This window comes from Mizuhopecten yessoensis, unplaced genomic scaffold, assembly GCF_002113885.1.
Source record: "Mizuhopecten yessoensis strain PY_sf001 unplaced genomic scaffold, ASM211388v2 scaffold4359, whole genome shotgun sequence".
Classification (NCBI taxonomy): Eukaryota; Metazoa; Mollusca; class Bivalvia; order Pectinida; family Pectinidae; genus Mizuhopecten; species Mizuhopecten yessoensis.
The window spans coordinates 116,553-137,773 of NW_018405506.1; the positions used below are offsets into that span (position 1 = coordinate 116,553).

The 21,221-nt window shown below is 39.0% G+C and overlaps 1 protein-coding gene across 1 annotated transcript; it reads left to right on the top strand.

Annotated features, from left to right (window-relative positions):
- The first annotated feature begins 418 nt into the window (after nucleotides 1–418).
- Nucleotides 419–20,500, top strand: LOC110448820 (flocculation protein FLO11-like). Its single transcript, XM_021495265.1, has 3 exons — nucleotides 419–496; nucleotides 17,936–18,982; nucleotides 19,112–20,500. The coding sequence occupies exons 1-3, from the start codon at nucleotides 419–421 to the stop codon at nucleotides 20,498–20,500; spliced, it is 2,514 nt and encodes an 837-aa protein (XP_021350940.1).
- Nucleotides 20,501–21,221: the final 721 nt, after the last annotated feature.

Below are 21,221 nucleotides of genomic sequence, written 5' to 3' on the forward strand. Positions count from 1 at the left end.
TGTCCGTAGCTCAAGCAACTTCAGTTTAATATGTGTTTGTAACATTACATGCATCGGTGACATTAAGGAGACGATTTAGACTACAATATGCCGTTTTCCTTTCGTTCCTGTCCAACTAATTTACAATTCGCACCTGTTAAGTGGGGCTTTTACCATTAGATACCTGAATGGGTGGAAATTATGCAGTCCTTTTTTTTCATCTGGGTATGTTCATGCTTAAAATACATTTAAAATTTTACTTTATTTAAGACCACCCCATCGGTTATGTGAAAGGGGATGGATGCCCAGACTACCGTAGTGTCGGGATATTTAAGGCGGATATGTGTTAGTCATGATTGGCCTGTTGAGATGAAACTAGTGGTGTTCTGAGTGAATGACACGTCTAATTGCCCTTTCCACGATTAAACCCTCCCGCAAAATGGAGGAGAAATTCAGTTTGTCGGAGGAGCAAGCGTTTCCTGTACCCCACGTGGCACCCGTCATGATGTCTGGGCCCGTATTGACCGTTCTCGTGCTCAAACCGACTTTCTTGCTGTTGGCTTAAAATCACAGATGTCACCACACATGACACCCGTCATGATGATTCCAGTAAAAAAAATGGGAAAGTTTGTGGGTCGTCAACTACACACTGAAATGTTAGTGTTAAAATCAGGTCACATGTTGTCTTGAAGTTGTTCAGCGTAGAAGAACGCCCCTCTAGTTGAAAACCATTGCTAAGTAGTATACGGGCCAAAAGAACGTTTCCCAGAAAATTCTTGTATTAAGCTATGAAAGAGAATTCCCTACAAAGGCAGGCTGGTATTTTTCTTCTTAGAGAGGGAATGTTATCGATCGTGAAATTTCACGTTTCTCACAGTCATAGCTTAATAATGACATGACCATTTCTTTCTCTATTCTTTTTTAAACCTTAAGGTGTTTCTTAACATCGATTCTTCCTTATACATCTCATTAATAACTTTTCAGCAACCTTAACATTTATTGAATGTTTGAAAAGAAGAAACATTAAGAAAATCTTAGAAAAGATGTCAAAAAATAGATAAAGAGGAAAGGTGACGATCAAAGGAATTCATTTATATGCTTATTCAGTGATTTTGCCATTGCATTTCTTTATACCATATTATGTCACTAATTGGCCATGATTATGATTGTTTGATAAAGTGATGTGTTACCTTGAAAGAGCAGGACGTACCAGGGACGAGGCGGGAAAGTGTTTTATTGACTTATATTTGATAAGTGTGATGGCTAGTATGTGAACTGCAACGTTTTTAATAATCATGGCGGTGCTTTGTGACATACTAATTTTGTCAATAGTTGATTTAGTGGTGATTTATTCTATGTAACTTGTATATACATTTAAACCTTTGTCGAGTGTCCATTTACAGGACTGCTGACATTTTCATCTACTATTGCATAGTTATATTTTACAGAATCGTGTTCCACATACTCATTGAAATAGACCAATATGATATTACCATCTGATAATCATATGTATATTGATATGTTATTCATTCCTGGTTTCCACTGCATACCAATCCATTACCCCCTATTCCCGTAATTATTCTATTGTACATATTACTTCATTCTTGCAGCTAGTGTTGAAAAGCGTATTACTAAGCAGGTAACAAATTTACATAAGTGTCACGACACTTGTTTTTGTTTCCTTTTCTGTTTTATAAAACATGTATTTCGATGTATTGTCAAACAAAATTTGAATAAAACAAAGTTTAAACCAAAGGAATTCACTTGAACAGAACCGAAATCTGCGTCCGAGTGTACGTAATAGGTACGAAGATATGTTTTATAGTATTCATTGGTAGATATATAGAGAAAAAATGATCACTCTATAAAACTGCGTGTACTCTTAAGTACATGGCTTAGACAATATAATATGTGTATTCCATTTTCTCCCATTGATACTTAAACTTTGTGGGTAATACATCGGATTTATTGGTAGCATCTTGTTGCATAAGTATATTTTTCAAAATGCAATCTACCAGCTATAGCGTCGCGATACTCATATACAAATAATCAATACCAAATACCAAAGATAAACTATTCCTTATTGTTGTCATAACGAACAGATGTATCTTTAAAAAAAAAAAAAAAAAAAAAAAAATCTGCACTTCTTCACACTTAAAAAATCCAAGTTAACTTTGTTTCAATTTCTGCGTTATATTGGGTAATGATTTAATCTTCCTTGTAACAAGCATTTCCATTGGCTTAAAAAATTATGTTATCATCCCATTTATTATTTGTAACGCAAACTCTTCGTTCGAATTTATTCAACTGATATTTGCAGCTTAACGATTAATTGAAGAGTGTGATAGTCCGAACTATCTACCGGATGTTAATCTTTACACAGCAAAGAATTTCCCAGGAGTGTGGATAGCTGTATTATCTGTTGAACTAACTTTCTCTATTGATTTCTAGAGCACAACTGCTGTACTTCTTTCCTTTTTAATACCTTTGAGTAGACTTGTGTCAGTACAATTAATTAATTTAAAAAACATTATTCCACTCGTCTATTCCAGTTTAATTAAATTATTGTAACAGAGCATATAGACTAATGCTTCATTAACAGCAATGTAACCTGCTACTTTTGTTTAGATTGTACTAGATGTAATTTAGGAACATTCAGTTACTGTGTATATTAATTTCTAAATGAACTTATTCAACTGATCGTATTTAAAATGTAGTCAGAATACATATTTAGAAATTAGTGCACTCGGGTATACATTGTGAATAATTTAAAAAAAATATTCAGTAGAAAAAAATCACCCCACTGTGACCGCTTCGTCCGGTATTCCCTCTCCCACCGATCTATTCAGAGGAAGTAATGAGTTTAGATAATGATAGGTAATAGAACAAGTTTGCCCACATTTAGGAGGGACTAATACATTTCATATAATGTCAAAAATGACCCATTTCATGTGTACTAACTGAATGTTTATAAATGTTCACGTATGCATTCCAACTTTCAACAACACTGTATACGGCATAATGTAAGTTGTATGTATGATGATGTATAGAGCGAGTCAAGTGTAAGTATAAATGGATACACATTCACTGGCTACAGAGACTGGAAAATATACCAAAAACACTAAGGTATTGTAAAGATTGTAACTGATGTGAAAGATGATTTTGATTTTTCATTAATCTATAGTAATTTAAAAGCTAAAGATTGTGGTTTATTAAAACATAATACACTGTAAAATATCTTTGTTTAATAAGGCTGTTTACTTGTTTTAAAAAAGTGTTCAAAATAGGAAAAAGCTATGTATGTTCTGTGTGTTAGGAAAAGATCTTTGAAGCTAACAAATTAAGAACCCTTAAATTAGCATGTATATTATGTACAGCAAATCATTTTTATACATTTTCACGCCAGTGATTTTGTATCTATTATACACTGACGGGTCCAAGGCCTTAGGTTTGAATAAGATATCGAATGTATGATGTACGTACAGCATATTTGTATATACACCGTGTCTATAGGTTGTATGTAAGATGTATGTACCGTGTCTATAGGTTGTATGTAAGATGTATGTACCGTGTAGGTGGCAGTAATTAGAATAACAAATTAACACAAAAACTCAGTCTCGTCAATTTCAGGTTTTTATTTGCTAATCCAGTTCCTCGTTCATCACCTGCGCGCACCTGTTCGTGATAAATAAGGAAACGTAACCCACCTTTACGATTGTTTACAACGTTAATTAAACTCGGTGGCGCAAATCGAAGAAATAAAGTAACATCGATGCGTTATGTGAGTAACAAAGACAACTTAACACTGGTGTGCATTCCTAACGGGTCCGTAACTACAACTGTTGCGAACTTCTAGTGGATGTGGTGCTTATCTCCGATGAGTGTGCTAATACCCAATACAAGATATTGTGCTAACATCCAATGAATGTGGATATTGTGCTAACATCCAATGAGTGTGACGCTGATCTCCGACGAACATGGTGCTAACGTTCTATGATTGTTGTTCTAACATCCAATGAATGTGGATATTGTGCTAACATCCAATGAATGTGGATATTGTGCTAACATACAATGAATGTGGATATTGTGCTAACATCCAAAAAATGTAAAAAAAATAGTGTGCTAACATCCAATGTGTGTGACGCTGATCTCGGACGAGCATGGTGCTAACGTTCTATGATTGTTGTTCTAACATCCAATGGATGTTGTGCTAATCTCCTATAGGATGTTGTGCTAACCTACAATAGACACAGTGCACGGTTACAATGGATGATGTGCAAATATTCTATTCGTATGGTACTTAACGCAAATGAATATATTACTGACATACAATGGCCGCGGTGCTAATCGCCAATGGGCGTGGTGCTAAACTACAATGGATGGTGTTACTAACTTTCATTGGGTGTAGTGTCATCCACAATTGATGCTGTGCTAATTTACAATAGTTTTAGTGCTCACCTACAATATGGTGCTAACGTTCATATAAACCTACCTAGGATGAACCCCTGACGTTGGAGAAAGATGGTCGTGACGTTGTTATAATTGTGAAGTCATTACCATAATGTTGTGGACAGCTGGCCAATACCAGCTGTAGGCTGTTCCAGTGATTGAAAATCTACCCCAAACTTGAAGACATGTGCATCGTAAATAGTATTTTATTGACAAAAGCAATGCAAATATATCAGTATTTAACTACAATGTACATTCTGCGTAAAAACATTCCTTTAGTGTATATACATGTAGTACTTTACTTAAGGAACGATCAACTGACCTCAACATACCGGTACTACTAGCATCAAAACTTCACAAACATGCATTAATGATACGACACTAGTATGTTCAAAATTCAGGCACAAAGATTGTAATATTTTTTTCTCTGTTTCACCACTTTAGATATATATATATATAAAAGATATTAAAATAATCAAGTTGATTCCTCGACAATCCCGACTATGTAAATTCTGCAATACTGTAGAAGATGAAGTACATTTTATATTTAAATGCAAAATAAATATAAATATCAGGACTACGTTCCTCCAAAAAATTAAAATTAACCCATCATTGCCTGATCTACAAAATTTAATATTATTATTGTCATCTAATGACCCACAGCTTTTGCAGGAAATAAGCCTCTTTATTAAAAAGTCATTTGAACTGAGGAAGGCAAGCTTGCAGGATGCATAAGTATGTAGTTTTTGCTGTCCATTACACAGTATCAATGTTTGTTTGATGTTTGCAGCTCGATCCTTGTAAATTGGATGTAAAATGCAATAAAGTTGATTGATTGCTTGATTGATTGATTGTGTAGATTTGTTTATACACACATTTGTATAAGAGTCATCATACTTTAGTTGTTAAAAGATGAAAAACAAAAAAACAAAAAATATAACTATAATGATTTGGGGATTATAGGGTTTATACTGAAAAAAATACACAAACATACACACAGGTGTTTTTTTTTCAGTATATATCATATATCCACAAACAAAATCACGCGTTTTCCTTATAATTGAATTTAAAAAGATAGGCAACACTTTTAAATGCATAGTTAATGAATATTTATTCATATCTGATAAAAGAAATGCTAAAACATCGCGCTGTAATTTCATTACCGGGCAATTTCAGCCAGTCAAATGCTAGTTACAAATACCAAGCCAAACGTTGTGGTACATGAGTTCAACAATACACGATATTACATGAAAAAGTCCATGATTGGAAGCCAAAATTAAATTAGTATGAGTTATATTACAATTCGTCTAGTGCATATGTGTATACAAATGGAACATTATCTTATAAAATATCATTTATACAGGTAAGCCGACTAGTACATTTCAATTGTAACTTAAAGACTAAATGATTACTATTGATAAAAAGTAATTAAATTATAATACATGATCACGAAGTACTTAAACGTCATGATATACGTCGTCAATTTATCTGTGAACAGAGACACGCCTTCTTTTAAGAATTTCATAGCAGATTTTGGCCGCCATTTTACTCGGATTAGGATTACCACGTAAACCAACATTATACAGTATAGCATATACCCGCGTATCTTTAGAGTTCCCCGTATGTTAATTAACATATTTCAACAACATTAGTTTGTTAATAATTAAAGTTGAGATCTCTTCGCATAGAGGTTTATAACAAAATCAAACATGTGTAGCAATGAATTCGGAATGTTGATACATCTGAGTGTTTCTATCACAGCGAGCGTTCCATTCTCTGCTTCTGTTTTTATGTCAAAATATTATTTTGAAAGACCTATTCAGGTCCAATACATTATTTAATTATGTCAACAACAAAGAATTAATTTCATTTGTAATATGTCTGAAGCTAATATTTGAGCAAATTAACACTGTCCATTAACACCATGTTGTATGTAAATTGTTGTATATATGTACATTACATTCTCTACACTGTAACCAGTTTGCGAGAATAAAACTTTTAAACTTGTCATTGTCGGGAAAACAAACTGATTGGACCTGAAAACTACAGAGATTACTCATTCTTATATTGATAAAGTCTAAAAACAACGATTTTAATTACCTACTTAATATTTATATAAATGATAGTTATTTGTCTATTCACTTTGTCTCAACATATATAAATTACGATACAGTTTTATATAATTAATCGGCCTATATATATATACTGAACCTTTTGGGATAACATTTCATAGATTTGGGAAAGGAAGTGAACATATGCATAGAAATTGAGAGAGAAAACCCTTTTTTTCTAATATGGACTCTGCTAGAGGGGATTTTAAAAACAAACATTGATTGTTTAATATAACTGATAGGTAACGGTGTGTTATAGTCAATGTCATTGTAACGTTAATCTTAACAAGATGGCGAGAGCTTAGCATATACGTTTCCTTCCAGTTTCTTATCAGAAAGTGTCCAGTCTGTTAAACTAACCTAATAGAGTGTATATTTTCATTCGCTTGGAAAAGTTCGATATTCTGGACATATTTCATTATTAAAAGAATAACATTTGTAAACTGGAATACACGCGATGATATTTCATGAAGTAGATTGCTTCGTTTTTAACGTATACGGAGGGTCGGTAACCGTGATAGGGCCTGTTGCTATATAAGCATAGCGTTGTTGTTTATTTATTTGTACGTACGGGGTTTAACGTCCTAGAAACCGCTAAGGATACACGAAAACGGGTTCTTAGAGGAGAGCACCAGCGAAAAGGAGTAAGGAAGTGGAAAAAGAACATTTACAGATCCAAAGTGTTTAAATTTAACCAATTTGGTTCTTTTTATATCTCCTATGCAGAAGTCAGAAAAAACACCTTTTTCTGCAATGGCACCGCATTAGTCGCCTCTTACGATAACTTGTAGGGATACAGCAGGCATATTATTTTCTCAAACCTGCGGTTGTTAAGTAGAGAATGAAACATAGCAAAACAATGACTATATATCGTTATTCCTGCAATACCCGAGAGGAAACGCTTACCTGCTGTAACACAGTCTGGTGATAGCATTTCAATTATCACAGGCCATCTTGTTTCTGTAAGTGTGAATTTGTCGGGTATGAGATGTACATACGTGCACATTCAGAGGTAAATACCTGAAGCAATAGCATAGTATCATTTACATGTTTTACCGATTAAGTTTGAGTCGGTATGTCAACGTCGTGAGGGCGAGCTCAATACATTTCCACCACAAAGCGAACATTCTTTAGAGTAATTATTAATTCCCCCTAAATCGGACTTAAAATGATTTCTGATGATCAGTATAATGGGTGAATAATGCTATTTAAGAATACATCTTTATTTTCATTCCATATAAAGATAAATTTCTGTTTACTTTTCCCACATGATAGTTCGTTCATCGTTCCAGCAACTTCGTTTGAAGCGCATTCCATTTGTCTGTTCTAACATATTGTCTGAACACCGGTCGTGTTCGGAGGGCCAAACTTTGTGACACGGGACTCCAAGCAGCAACTTCACCTGCGATCGGCCCTGACCCTCACACAAAGGCTGAGGATATGAAGAGGTTGAAGACGTCCCCTTAAACGGAAGGACCACTCTAAGTGATGCATAAGCACGCGCCTACATCTATCCCGCGAGACTGCAATGAAAAGCCTTCAAATCATAAACGAATCCAAACTCATTACCATGTGTCTGGCATGTCACCGCCGTTTAAATACCAGGTGTGCGTGAAATCGCCGAGGCTGTGGGAAGGATGGGCCACAACACTTGTGTCATTTCAATGAATTTAAAATGTTTTCCAGGAGACCTACGTTTCTGTAATACATCAATGATTGCGGTATTATATAATCGATTTTCCACAATTAGTATAATGTGCATGCTTCAAAATGTGATAATTGCAATATATATTGAAAATTTCCCATTGACAAATTGTTTGAGATCTTTAACTTCAATTTGAATATTGAGATTTCTCGATTCAGAGATTTACCGCTGACAGATATAACGACAATTAGTCGATTTAAACTTACTATATTTTCACTTCCGGTTGACAAATGAAAGGATTTTACTTTAGTAGACTGTGACGATAGAATGCAGTTTATAAACGTAGTACGCAGTGTTAAAAGTTTGTCTAACCAGGCTTGTTTACAAGAATTCATAGCAAAACTATAAAAACAAGATCTGACTGTAACGGTGGCCTGTTCCGAAAGTCCCCAAACTTCTCCCGCAGTCTAACGATATCGCTCTACCATTCGTAACGAATGAAGTATATTTCAGCGATCATCTTTTCCATTCTGAAAAACGAATGTCGCAGTTTGAGCGGAACCGCATATTGTCTAAATTTAGACCAATCAAAAGCCATAACGGCCATCTTGTGAAACAAATGTCGCAGTTTGAGGGGAACCGCACAATGTCTAAATTTAGACCAATCAAAAGCCATAACGGCCATCTTGTGAAACAAATGTCGCAGTTTGAGGGGAACCGCACAATGTCTTAATTTTGACCAATCAAAAGCCATAACGGCCATCTTGTGAAACAAATGTCGCAGTTTGAGGGGAACCGCACAATGTCTTAATTTTGACCAAGCAAAAGCCATAGCGGCCATCTTGCGAAACGAATGTCGTTGTTTGAGGGAAACCGCACAATGTCTTAATTTTGACCAATCAAAAGCCATATAGCGGCCATCCTGCATTCATAGCTGTGAAAATAATGCTTGCACATCTACAAATGTCCTACAATACTAATTCGAAATTTCATTGAAATCCATCTTGCAGTTTCCGATAAGAGTTTGTGTAGAAGAAGAAAAACATGGTAAAACAATATCGCTTACAACAATTAATGGAGGTTCATCCATATCTGTTCAAAACGGATAGGTGACACTGTTTAGCGGCGAAGAAAAGGACAAGGAACGAAATTTGTTACACAGAGATAGCGATTGTTTTACGTTCTAATTAATTTGCATGCAATTATTTTTGTCTTTTAGCTCGATTTTTTAAAATATTTTATCTATCTTTTTTTTTCGTCTTTTCATCTTCTGGTGCAACGATGAGACGATTTAGAGATTAAAAAATGACGTTTTTTGCAACGAAATAGCGAAACAAAACAACGGTATTTTATTGTTAAAATTGTTTTAACTCACGACGAAAAAAAAGGTAATCAGGAAATGGAACACGGAAGCCACCCATACCTGTACGCCGGGCCCCGTGATACGCGCGACCTTGTCTGTTATATCGTCGTGCCCGGGGTACACGCCCAGGTTCTCCTACAAACACCTCCTTTACTCCTATGATGACTGTGTAGAGTTTAATTAATACTTTTATCAACAGCCTGTGAAAATACGTAATAAAATATATTGAGATTTTGTCATAAAGCTATACAAATGTACATGTGTTTATGGAGTAATTGTTTACGTCATTATTTGAGCGAGAACGAGATTAGTACAAATCGTTCATGAGTATGTCGGGAACTTCACTAAGATGTATGACACTATATCAAAATGTTGCGGTCTCAGTCGAACGGGTTCGTTAACATGGCACAAATCGAAATTCTAAAATGGCATGATATTCATACTTTTGGTCAGACGTTTCTTTCTGGGCGGTAGGGGTTGGGAGTGAGAGTGGAGGTAAAACGAGGAAATGTGTTCTTTGGCCTTTTTATGGGAAAACGTCATTACTTAGCTTAAACATACAAAGTTATCTTGAGCTTGACAAAACCTCGTTTGATTATGTTAAAGGGGCTGGTTGGGGAAATATTTACAAAATAAATGGGTCTAAATGCGTTCTCTGGCCTTCCAAAAGTTATACCATGGTAATATGATGCTCGAGTTCTGCTTGCAATGTCCAGTTTTGACCACTTTATATATGTCACGTGGTTGTTTCGAAAGTGAGGCAATGAAGATAACAACAATAGGACGCCGTCATGTGCCATGTCGGACTCAACTAGCGGACAAGACAGCAATACTATACGTTAATAATTGTTTTCAAAGGTCATGTATGATGCAAGTGTAGTATTCCTACATATATGTTGTTGTTATATATACCGGTATTGCTACCTCGTGTTTGTCATGACTTTTGCATGCATCTTTTTCTTTCGCCGCGATGTGTACATTTGGCCTTGTTGATGACGCGCGTGCGGTAAAATTACATCACTGGTCTGGGTCAATTGAGAGTTTTAGACTGTCGGGTGACGATTTAGGATTTCTTTAATATATTATAATTTTTACTCTTAGGGAGTGAATTTCAGCAAAATTTGTTTAGGAATATTTCATAAGAAGGTATTTTAAACATGTGTATGCCATTTTAGCAAATATGACATTTTTTCCCCGACCAGCCCCTTTAATGGTTGCTGTAAGCCTTTCATCATTGTGTGATTATCGAGTGATTTCAGTTGATGTAACTCAACAGCATACAGTACTCAGGTAATCAGTATGTTACTATTTGACCATAATGAAAACAGAAAATATTTTGAAAGAGAAATACAGATAGATATACATGTACTTCATTTGGAAGAGTATTTGGAGTTTTTGTCCTGATGTCCCTTTAAAGAAGAAAATCTAATCGGTTCAAATATTTGCCGCCGCAACACTGTTCATGCAACAGTTTTTTCGATTTCTCCTCTCACGATCACATGAATGTTTGTTTGATACATTATGTTGATTGCATTATCCTGGTCACATGAATGCTTGGTTCATTATCCCAGATCTATTTTCATGGTCACAGCAATGCCAGGTGCATTGTTTTGATTTCGTTATCGTTGGAGTCCGGTTCTTATGTCGTGGTCACAGCAACGCTTGGTGCATTATTTTGATTTCGTTATCGCTGGAGTCCGGTTCTTATATCGTGGTCACACAAATGCCTGGTGCATTATTTTGATTTCGTTATCGCTGGAGTCCGGTTCTTATATCGTGGCCACAGCAATTCCAGTTGCATTATTTCGATTTCGTTATCGTTGGAATCCGGTTCTTATATCGTGGACACAGCAATGCCTGGTGCATTATTTTGGTTTCGTTATCGTTGGAGTTTCAGTTCTTATATCGTGGTCACACAAATGCCTGGTGCATTATTTTGGTTTCGTTATCGTTGGAGTTTCAGTTCTTATATCGTGGACACAGCAACGCTTGGTGCATTATTTTGATTTCGTTATCGCTGGAGTCCGGTTCTTATATCGTGGCCACAGCAATTCCATTTGCATTATTTCGATTTCGTTATCGTTGGAGTCCGGTTCTTATGTCGTGGTCACAGCAATGCTTGGTGCATTATTTTGATTTCGTTATCGTTGGAGTCCGGTTCTTATGTCGTGGGCACAGCAATGCTTGGTGCATTAATTTGATTTCGTTATCGTGGGAGCCCGGTTCTTAAATCTTGGTCACAGCAATTCCAGGTGCATTATACGCGTTAGATCTTTTTTGACTTTGTATTATAGAAACTTAACAAATACCTAAAGATCTGAATAGCCTTTGACATCTTTTATATTTTTGGTTTTTTATTATGAATTAAAATTCCTAAATACCGAAAAAAAATCAATTTGGAGTTGCACGGTAAAGTGTTAGTTACATGGACCAGAAAGCCGGGGATCTGACTTTGGATTTTTGATTTATTTCTCGATCTTTTAACTGCCTTGGCGATAAAAAGTTAATACAGCCTGGCTGGTTTTTGTTTTAACTATTGGATATCAAATGCTCCGGGTGTCTGTGAAATCTGAAGGGGCTTACGACAAACAGGCTGTATGTCACGTTCTAACATAATAAATGACACCTCCCGTAATACCTCCGGTCGATATGATGTTTGTCGACACTGTTACCTGTAAGAAGCACAGGTAAGGGCAGGGGTGGGGGTCGGGGCTCAACACCCGGGTATTGATCGACCGATAAGGCATGTTAAGGTCCAATACAGGTGACAGGTACACCAAACTGACACACGTTAACACACTCGGCGTTATACAGGGTCGCATGACGTGTCAACAACCCGTTTCCTCTCGTCCTGTCAAAATTTCTCTTTAAAGTGACAAACTTTACTTCAGATCACTTTGTTTTACGAGAGGCATATTTTCGTAGTAATTTGTGAGAAGAGCTGTTCGCGAATTTAGAAACTTCGGGGGTAAACATTTTACATTTACATCACTCTGGATCTGTTTTATTTCAAGAGACACGCATTATCAAATTAATTTGTGAAGAAAGCTGTTCGCAAATCCATACTTCGCGAATAGTAGATTTTAAGTTAACGAAATTATTGAATACTAATCATGTAAAAGAATTATATAATCTCGGTAAGTATTTATATTGTGCTACGAGAAAACGTAAAGAAATCAATGTCTGATATGGAAAACTACTTATGTACTTTGTAAGCTCCACTTTATTAATTTATTTGTATAATAAGATCTATTGGTGTACTACAGGATGTAATTGTTTGACATTTAACCTATGAGTCGGATGGCACTCGGAAATTAAGAAACTGAAACTGAGGTAATCTATTACAGTATATGCCTATTTTCTCATTAATGTATGCGAGAATCGTATATGCAAGTTTTCATACTTCGCGAAAACTTGTGTCATTTGTAGCATAATCGCAAAAATATCTACTCAAGAAAATGACTTGATTCACAGAAGTTTCAGAGTACAGACTTCCGTGTATGTTTTAATTTTATAAAGACACTATTAACAACATTTAAGTGGTCTTGTAGACGGATACCTCGTAAAGTAAAGCATTACTTCCACAATTTAGTGGTGACAACGTCCGCGGAACATCGTATACATTATGAGGACAGATGATATAATCCTTAAAATGGATTCCAACGTTTGTGATGTAACTGTTGGGAATTTGTCCCTTTAAAATGAGATAAAGTCAATAAATCGTCCACGCTGTATGATACAGGTACTTACAAGAAAACTGTTTAAACCCTCAAAAGAGGAAAACATGCTGGTTATTCTGTGAAAACAATTGTCAGGAGCGGCGGCCAAACTTCACCACATTTTCTATCTGATCAAATTAGCTGCAAAATATTTGAATTAAATCGCTTAGCCGTTGTCAAATCTGGATGCAAATAATTGCATTAGACACGTAACGCTCTAGACTGATGATGCTACCACGCCGTCCGTCCCGTCCCCCGGGACTGCGACTCCGGGTAATCACCCCCGTGCGATGTCAGTAGCAATTTTATCAAATTAAAGCACCCGTCATCAAAGTAAACCACTTTTTCTACACCGAAGAAAAAATTTAATGGAGATTTTCCTTTATAATCGGTGATTTTGATACTATTAGTTTTTTTGAAGGATCATTAACGATAGGGTCACGTGCGCGGAGGGATATTTACGACCACTGGGTGAGCTCGCCGGCTGGGACCTATGAGTCAGTCCACCGTGATAGGGGCTAGCGTAGTGATATATAATCTGTGAAAACGTTAATGAGGTGATTAGGATCTGTCATCTCCCCAAATCTGTTCACTCCGTCTGTGACTTTTGTCAAATTCTAAGGGCAGACACTGTTCAAGCGATTAAATTTGTTTTTTCTCATTCTTCTTAACCTTACGTATAGGAATAAAACTTGAAAACGAAAGTGAAGATTTCATAAGAGGAACATCCATTATGATGATATATAATCAAGAGAGAAGGTGAGGGCAAATATCGCCATTGTTTGTAAACGAGCACTTCGTATTGTGTTTTGGTACTATCCTGTAATTGTGTTACCTGATTCACTTGACCAGTCGAATTTACATAATGTCCAGTACTGTGGTCAAATGTAAATACTTTCCGATAGAAATGCTAAACTTCTAACACGCACAGCATATCTATTCAAACCATGACCGGAAAGTATAATAAAAAATGTACACTCCAATAACAACCTTTTTTGAGAAGAATTTTCAATTAAGCGAAAATGTTATACTGCTACCGATGCACGTGCTTCATTTAACTGGGGAGACAGACGCATGCTCAGCCTCGCAAAATCTCGCGAGAGTAACATCATGAATATGTTTCAAGTAATACACAAAGGAAGCTCAATGAATAAGATTTGTTAAAATTTACCGTGAGAAGTACAATAAAGCAGCATTGCTCCAAGGTTAGTGTAATGTCTATTAAAGTTACAGACAGACGTTCAATAAAGCAGTAATGCTCCAAGGTTAGGGTAGTGTACAGTAAAGCAGCATTGCTCCATGTTTAAGTAATGTTTGTTAAAGTTACAGACAGACGTACAGTAAAGCAGCATTGCTCCATAGTTAGGGTAATATCTATTAAAGTCACAGACAGACGTACAGTAATGCAGTATTGCTCCATAATTAGGGTAATGTCTATTAAAGTTACAGAGAGTCGTACAGTAAAACAGCATTGCTCCATGTTTAGGGCCATATTTGTTAAAGTTACAGCGAGTCGTACAGTGAAACAGCATTGCTCCATGTTTAGGGTAAATATTGTTAAAGTTACAGACAGACGTACAGTAAAGCAGCATTGCTCCATGTTTAGGGTCATATTTGTTAAAGTTACAGAGAGTCGTACAGTGAAACAGCATTGCTCCATGTTTAGGGTAAATATTGTTAAAGTTACAGACAGACGTACAGTAAAGCAGCATTGCTCCATGTTTAGTGTAATGTTTGTTAAAGTTACAGACAGACGTACAGTAAAGCAGCATTGCTCCATTTTTAGTGTAATGTTTGTTAAAGTTACAGACAGACGTACAGTAAAGCAGCATTGCTCCATTTTTAGTGTAATGTTTGTTAAAGTTACAGACAGACGTACAGTAAAGCAGCATTGCTCCATGTTTAGGGTCATATTTGTTAAAGTTACAGAGAGTCGTACAGTAAAACAGCCTTGCTCCTTGTTTAGGGTCATATTTGTTAAAGTTACAGAGAGTCGTACAGTAAAACAGCATTGCTCCATGTTTAGGGTCATATTTGGTAAAGTTATAGACAGACGTACAATAAAGCAGCATTGCGCCATGTTTTAGGAAAATATTTGTTAAAGTTTCAGAGAGACGTACAATGTTTGTGAAGGTTAATTATCCCAAACACATAATTATTTTAAGCTTACTAAGTGTTAACAACCGGAAGTTGATGGTCAAACGGCCTCACAGAGGAGTTACACATGTGCAATGCCAACATGACGTGTTTCATCTATAAAACTTGACATGAAAAACTAACAAAAATGTGTTTGGTATTAATTTGAGGCAATATGCACACTCGTATTCCTCCCGAAGCGCTATGTTACAGTTGATGGTGTGGTGTTTTAGCACATGGCTCCGCTCAACACTGCACACGTGCGCTTATCATCAAAGGCGGTGCTAGCCACTGGCCCCTCCCGATAACGTTGGTACCGAAACCTGACCCCACATGCCGACTGTACCTGGGGCTCGAAATGCACACCGTGCTTCTGTTACTAAATCTCCTGCATCCCGATAATGGCTAAAAAGGACTGGGTCGAACTTCGCGATACTTACGTAGAGTTACCGGAAATAACTTATCGAACTTCGCTGTACTGACGTAGAGTTACCGGAAAGACCATTAATTAAGTGAGTCTTACTTACGCTGCGTTACTAGAATCACTGCATCCAGCTTATGTAACTTTACTAGAAAGGACTACGCCAAGCATAGCAATACTGTCTTTACTAGAAAGGGAAACGTCCAGCTTAGCCATGCTAACGTTGCTTTACTAGAAAGGACAACATCCAGCTTAGCCATACTTACGCAACATTACTAGAAAGGGAAACATCTGGCTTAGCCAAACGTTTACTAGAAAGGACAACATCCAGCTTAGCCATACTTACGCAACATTACTAGAAAGGGAAACATCTGGCTTAGCCATACTTACGTAACTTTACTAGAAAGGGACACATCCAGCTTAGCCATACTTACGTAACTTTACTAGAAAGGGGAACATACAGCTTAACCATACTTACGTAACTTTACTAGAAAGGGAAACATACAGCTTAACCATACTTACGTAACTTTACTAGAAAGGGACACATCCAGCTTAGCCATACTTACGTAACTTTACTAGAAAGGGAACGTACAGCTTAACCATACTCACGTAACTTTACTAGAAAGGGACACATCCAGCTTAGCCATACTTACGTAACTTTACTAGAAATGACTACATCCAGCTTAGCCATACTTACCTTACTTCACTAGAAATGACTACATCCAGCTTAGCCATACTTAACTTAGCTTACATTACTAGAAAGGTTTTCATCCAATTTAGCAATATTTAGATAACCTCACTAGAAAGGGTTACATACAGCTTAGCCATACTTACGTAACTTAACTAGAAAGGGTTACATACAGCTTAGCCATACTTACGGAACTTTATTATAAAGGGTTACATACAGCTTAGCCATACTTACGGAACTTTATTATAAAGGATTTCTCCCAACTTAGACATATTTTTATAACTTTACTTGCATAGTCTACATCCAACTCCGCCATACCTTACGTTACGGTACTAGATATAACTATATGGAACTTTGCTGTGCTGACGTAGACCCAAAGAAAGCTAACCTAACTAGAAAGATCTACACACAACTTAGCCATATCACACAACTAGACCTGTCCAAACATCTGTCCCAACGGATACTTGTACCAACATCAAATCTATTCAACAAATTATACGTCAATACCTGTGCGATCTACTGATATCTTTTTCAATTAAGATATAAATATTGAATCTGTATTTTACCACTTGTTTATTTCGACATTTATAGTAAAATATTGCTAAAAAGTCATCGGAATCAATCTTTAATAATTTGCTCCATTCATTAAATTGTCAATAGATGTAAAAAAAAAAAAAAAAAAAAAAAAAAAAAAAAAAAACAATCGCTCATTCTGTTGCTCCGTATTAAAACACTGGATAAAATTTGAGTTGTGAGTGTGTCGTATTAAACACACTATGATACTTGAGTTATCAAGTGCTCGTACATTTGTGTGTTGCTATTAATTAATGTACAGGAAAGTTCTATACATGTCATCCATGTAAACAGGCGTGTAAATTACACAATGTTTGACAGGCGTATACTTCAGGTGTAGAGAAAATGTTCATTCCTTTCTTTAAAATTAAAAAAAAAAACCAAGAATGTCTGCCTATGTTTATTTCTTACCTCAGTAATTTGATCGGATACGTATAGATATAACCTCGGTACGAAAACATACTTTATCAAATCGTGCAGGTGTCCACACAGTGAGAGCGGCAGGCGAACGATCAACTAGACAGGCAGCCGTGCGAAAGCACCACACAGTCCAACCAGACAGGCAGCCACGTACAACAACCACACAGTCCATCCAGACAGGCAGTCACTTACAACCACCACACAGTCCAACCAGACAGGCAGTCACGTCCAACCACCACACAGTCCAACCAGACAGGCAGTCATGTACAACCACCACACAGTCCAACAAGACAGGCAGTCACGTACAACAACCACACAGTCCAACCACACTGACAGTCACGTAACCACCACACAGTCCAACCAGACAGGCAGCAACGTAGAACAACCACACAGTCCAACCAGACAGGCAGCAACGTAGAACAACCACACAGTCCAACCAGACAGGCAGCAACGTACAACAACCACACAGTCCAACCAGACAGGCAGTAACGTACAACCACCGCACAGTCCAACCAGACAGGCAGCCACGTACAACCACCGCACAGTCCAACCAGACAGGCAGCCACGTACAACCACCTCACAGTCCAACCAGACAGGCAGCCACGTACAACCACCTCACAGTCCAACCAGACAGGCAGCCACGTACAACCACCTCACAGTCCAACCAGACAGGCAGCCACGTACAACAACCACACAGTCCATCCAGACAGGCAGTCACTTACAACCACCACACAGTCCAACCAGACAGGCAGTCACGTACAACCACCGCACAGTCCAACCAGACAGGCAGCCACGTACAACCACCGCACAGTCCAACCAGACAGGCAGCCACGTACAACAACCACACAGTCCATCCAGACAGGCAGTCACTTACAACCACCACACAGTCCAACCAGACAGGCAGCAACGTAACACAACCACACAGTCCAACCAGACAGGCAGCCACGTACATCAACCACACAGTCCAACCAGACAGGCAGTCACGTCCAACCACCACACAGTCCAACCAGACAGGCAGTCATGTACAACCACCACACAGTCCAGCCAGACAGGCAGCAACGTACAACCACCACACAGTCCAACCAGACAAGCAGCAACGTACAACCACCACACAGTCCAACCAGACAGACAGTCACGTACAACAACCACACAGTCCGACCAGACAGACAGTCACGTACAACAACCACACAGTCCGACCAGACAGACAGTCACGTACAACAACCACACAGTCCAAACATACAGGCAGTCACGCACAACCACCACACAGTCCAACCATACAGGCAGTCACGTACAACAACCACACAGTCCAGCCAGACAGGCAGTCATGTACAACCACCACACAGTCCAACAAGACAGGCAGTCACGAACAACAACCACACAGTCCAACCAGACAGGCAGCCACGTACAACCACCACACAGTCCAACCAGACAGGCAGTCACGAACAACAAGCACACAGTCCAACCAGACAAGCAGTCACGTACAACAACCACACAGTCCGACCACACTGACAGTCACGTAACCACCACACAGTCCAACCCGACTGACAGTCACGTACAACCACCACACAGTCCAACCCGACTGACAGTCACGTACAACCACCACACAGTCCAACCAGACAGGCAGCTACGTACAACCACCACACAGTCCAACCAGACAGGCAGCCACGTACAACCACCACACAGTCCAACCAGACAGGCAGCCACGTACAACCATCACACAGTCCGACCCGACTGACAGTCACGTAACCACCACACAGTCCAACCCGACTGACAGTCACGTACAACCACCACACAGTCCAACCAGACAGCCACGTAGAACCACCACACAGTCCAACCCGACTGACAGTCACGTAACCACCACACAGTCCAACCCGACTGACAGTCACGTAACCACCACACAGTCCAACCAGACAGGCAGCAACGTACAACCATCACACAGTCCAACCAGACAGGCAGCCACGTACATCAACCACACAGTCCAACCAGACAGGCAGTCACGTACAACCACCACACAGTCCAACCAGACAGGCAGCCACGTACAACCACCACACAGTCAAACCAGACAGGCAGTCACGTACAACCACCGCACAGTCCAACCAGACAGGCAGCAACGTACAACAACCACACAGTCCAACCATACAGGCAGTCACGTACAACCAACACACAGTCCAACAAGACAGCCAGTCACGTACAACAACCACACAGTCCAACCAGCCAGGCACCCACGTACAACCACCACACAGTACAACCATACAGGCAGCCACGAACAACCACCAAGACAGGCAGCAACGTACAACCACCACACAGTCAAACCATACAGGCAGTCACGTACAACCACCACACACTCCAACCATACAGGCAGCCACGTACAACCACCACACAGGCCAACAAGGCAGACAGTCACGTACAACAACCACACAGTCCGACAAGACAGACAGACACGTACAACAACAACACAGTCCAACCATACAGGCAGTCACGTACAACAACCACACAGTCCGACCAGACAGACCGTCACGTACAACAACCACACAGTCCAACCATACAGGCAGACACGTACAACCACCACACAGTCCAACCATACACCAGACAGGCAGCCACGTACAACCACCACACAGTCACCACACAGTCCAACCAGACAGGCAGCAACGTACAACCATCACACAGTCCAACCAGACAGGCAGCCACGTACAACAACCACACAGTCCGACCAGACAGACCGTCACGTACAACAACCACACAGTCCAACCATACCGACAGCTAGACAGGCAGCCGTGCGAAAGCACCACACAGTCCAACCAGACAGGCAGCCACGAACAGCAACCACACAGTCCAACCAGACAGGCAGCTACGTAAAACCACCACACAGTCCAACCAGACAGGCAGCCATGTACAACAACCACACAGTCCAACCAGACAGGCACCCACGTACAACCACGACACAGTCCAACCATACAGGCAGCCACGAACAACCCCCACACAGTCCAACCAGGTAGAAACCAACCACTACACACTCCTTCCAGGTAGACACTCACTCACAACAACAGGTACATACATAGACACCACACCTTTGATGAATCCTTACAGTCCAACCAGACAGGCAGCAACGTACAACAACCACACAGTCCAACCAGACAGGCACCCACGTACAACCACGACACAGTCCAACCATACAGGCAGCCACGAACAACCACCAAGACAGGCAGCAACGTACAACCACCACACAGTCAAACCATACAGGCAGTCACGTACAACCACCACCCAGTCCAACCATACAGGCAGTCACGTACAACAACCACACAGTCCAGCCAGACAGGCAGCCACGTACAACCACCACACAGTCCAACCATACAGGCAGCCACGAACAACCACCACACAGTCCAACCAGGTAGAAACCAACCACTACACACTCCTTCCAGGTAGACACTCACTCACAACAACAGGTACATACATAGACACCACACCTTTGATGAATCCTTGCGACGTTTTTAGTGAAGAAAAAGTTGGTGATAGACATTATTTCTTTTTTCTTTTACGTTTTCGTTTCTTATACTGTATAATTATTTTCGATTTCAGAAGTGTTCCACGTTGTCTCAGTTCGAATAAAAATTATTAAGGGAGGTAACTCTATCACAAACACAATGCGAAAGGTGGCTTTCTTTCGTGAAAAATAATTGTTCCAAATCATCCATCGTATTGCATATAACTATTTGAGAA

Excerpts from the sequence above, each read along its gene's own strand:
- LOC110448820 (XM_021495265.1), top strand. The coding sequence starts at position 419 with ATGGAGGAGAAATTCAGTTTGTCGGAGGAGCAAGCGTTTCCTGTACCC. Across the intron at positions 497-17,935 it reads CCGTCATGATGTCTGGGCCC|TCCAACCAGACAGGCAGCAA; the intron begins GTATTGACCGTT and ends ACAACCACACAG. Across the intron at positions 18,983-19,111 it reads CCAACCAGACAAGCAGTCAC|TCCAACCAGACAGGCAGCTA; the intron begins GTACAACAACCA and ends ACCACCACACAG.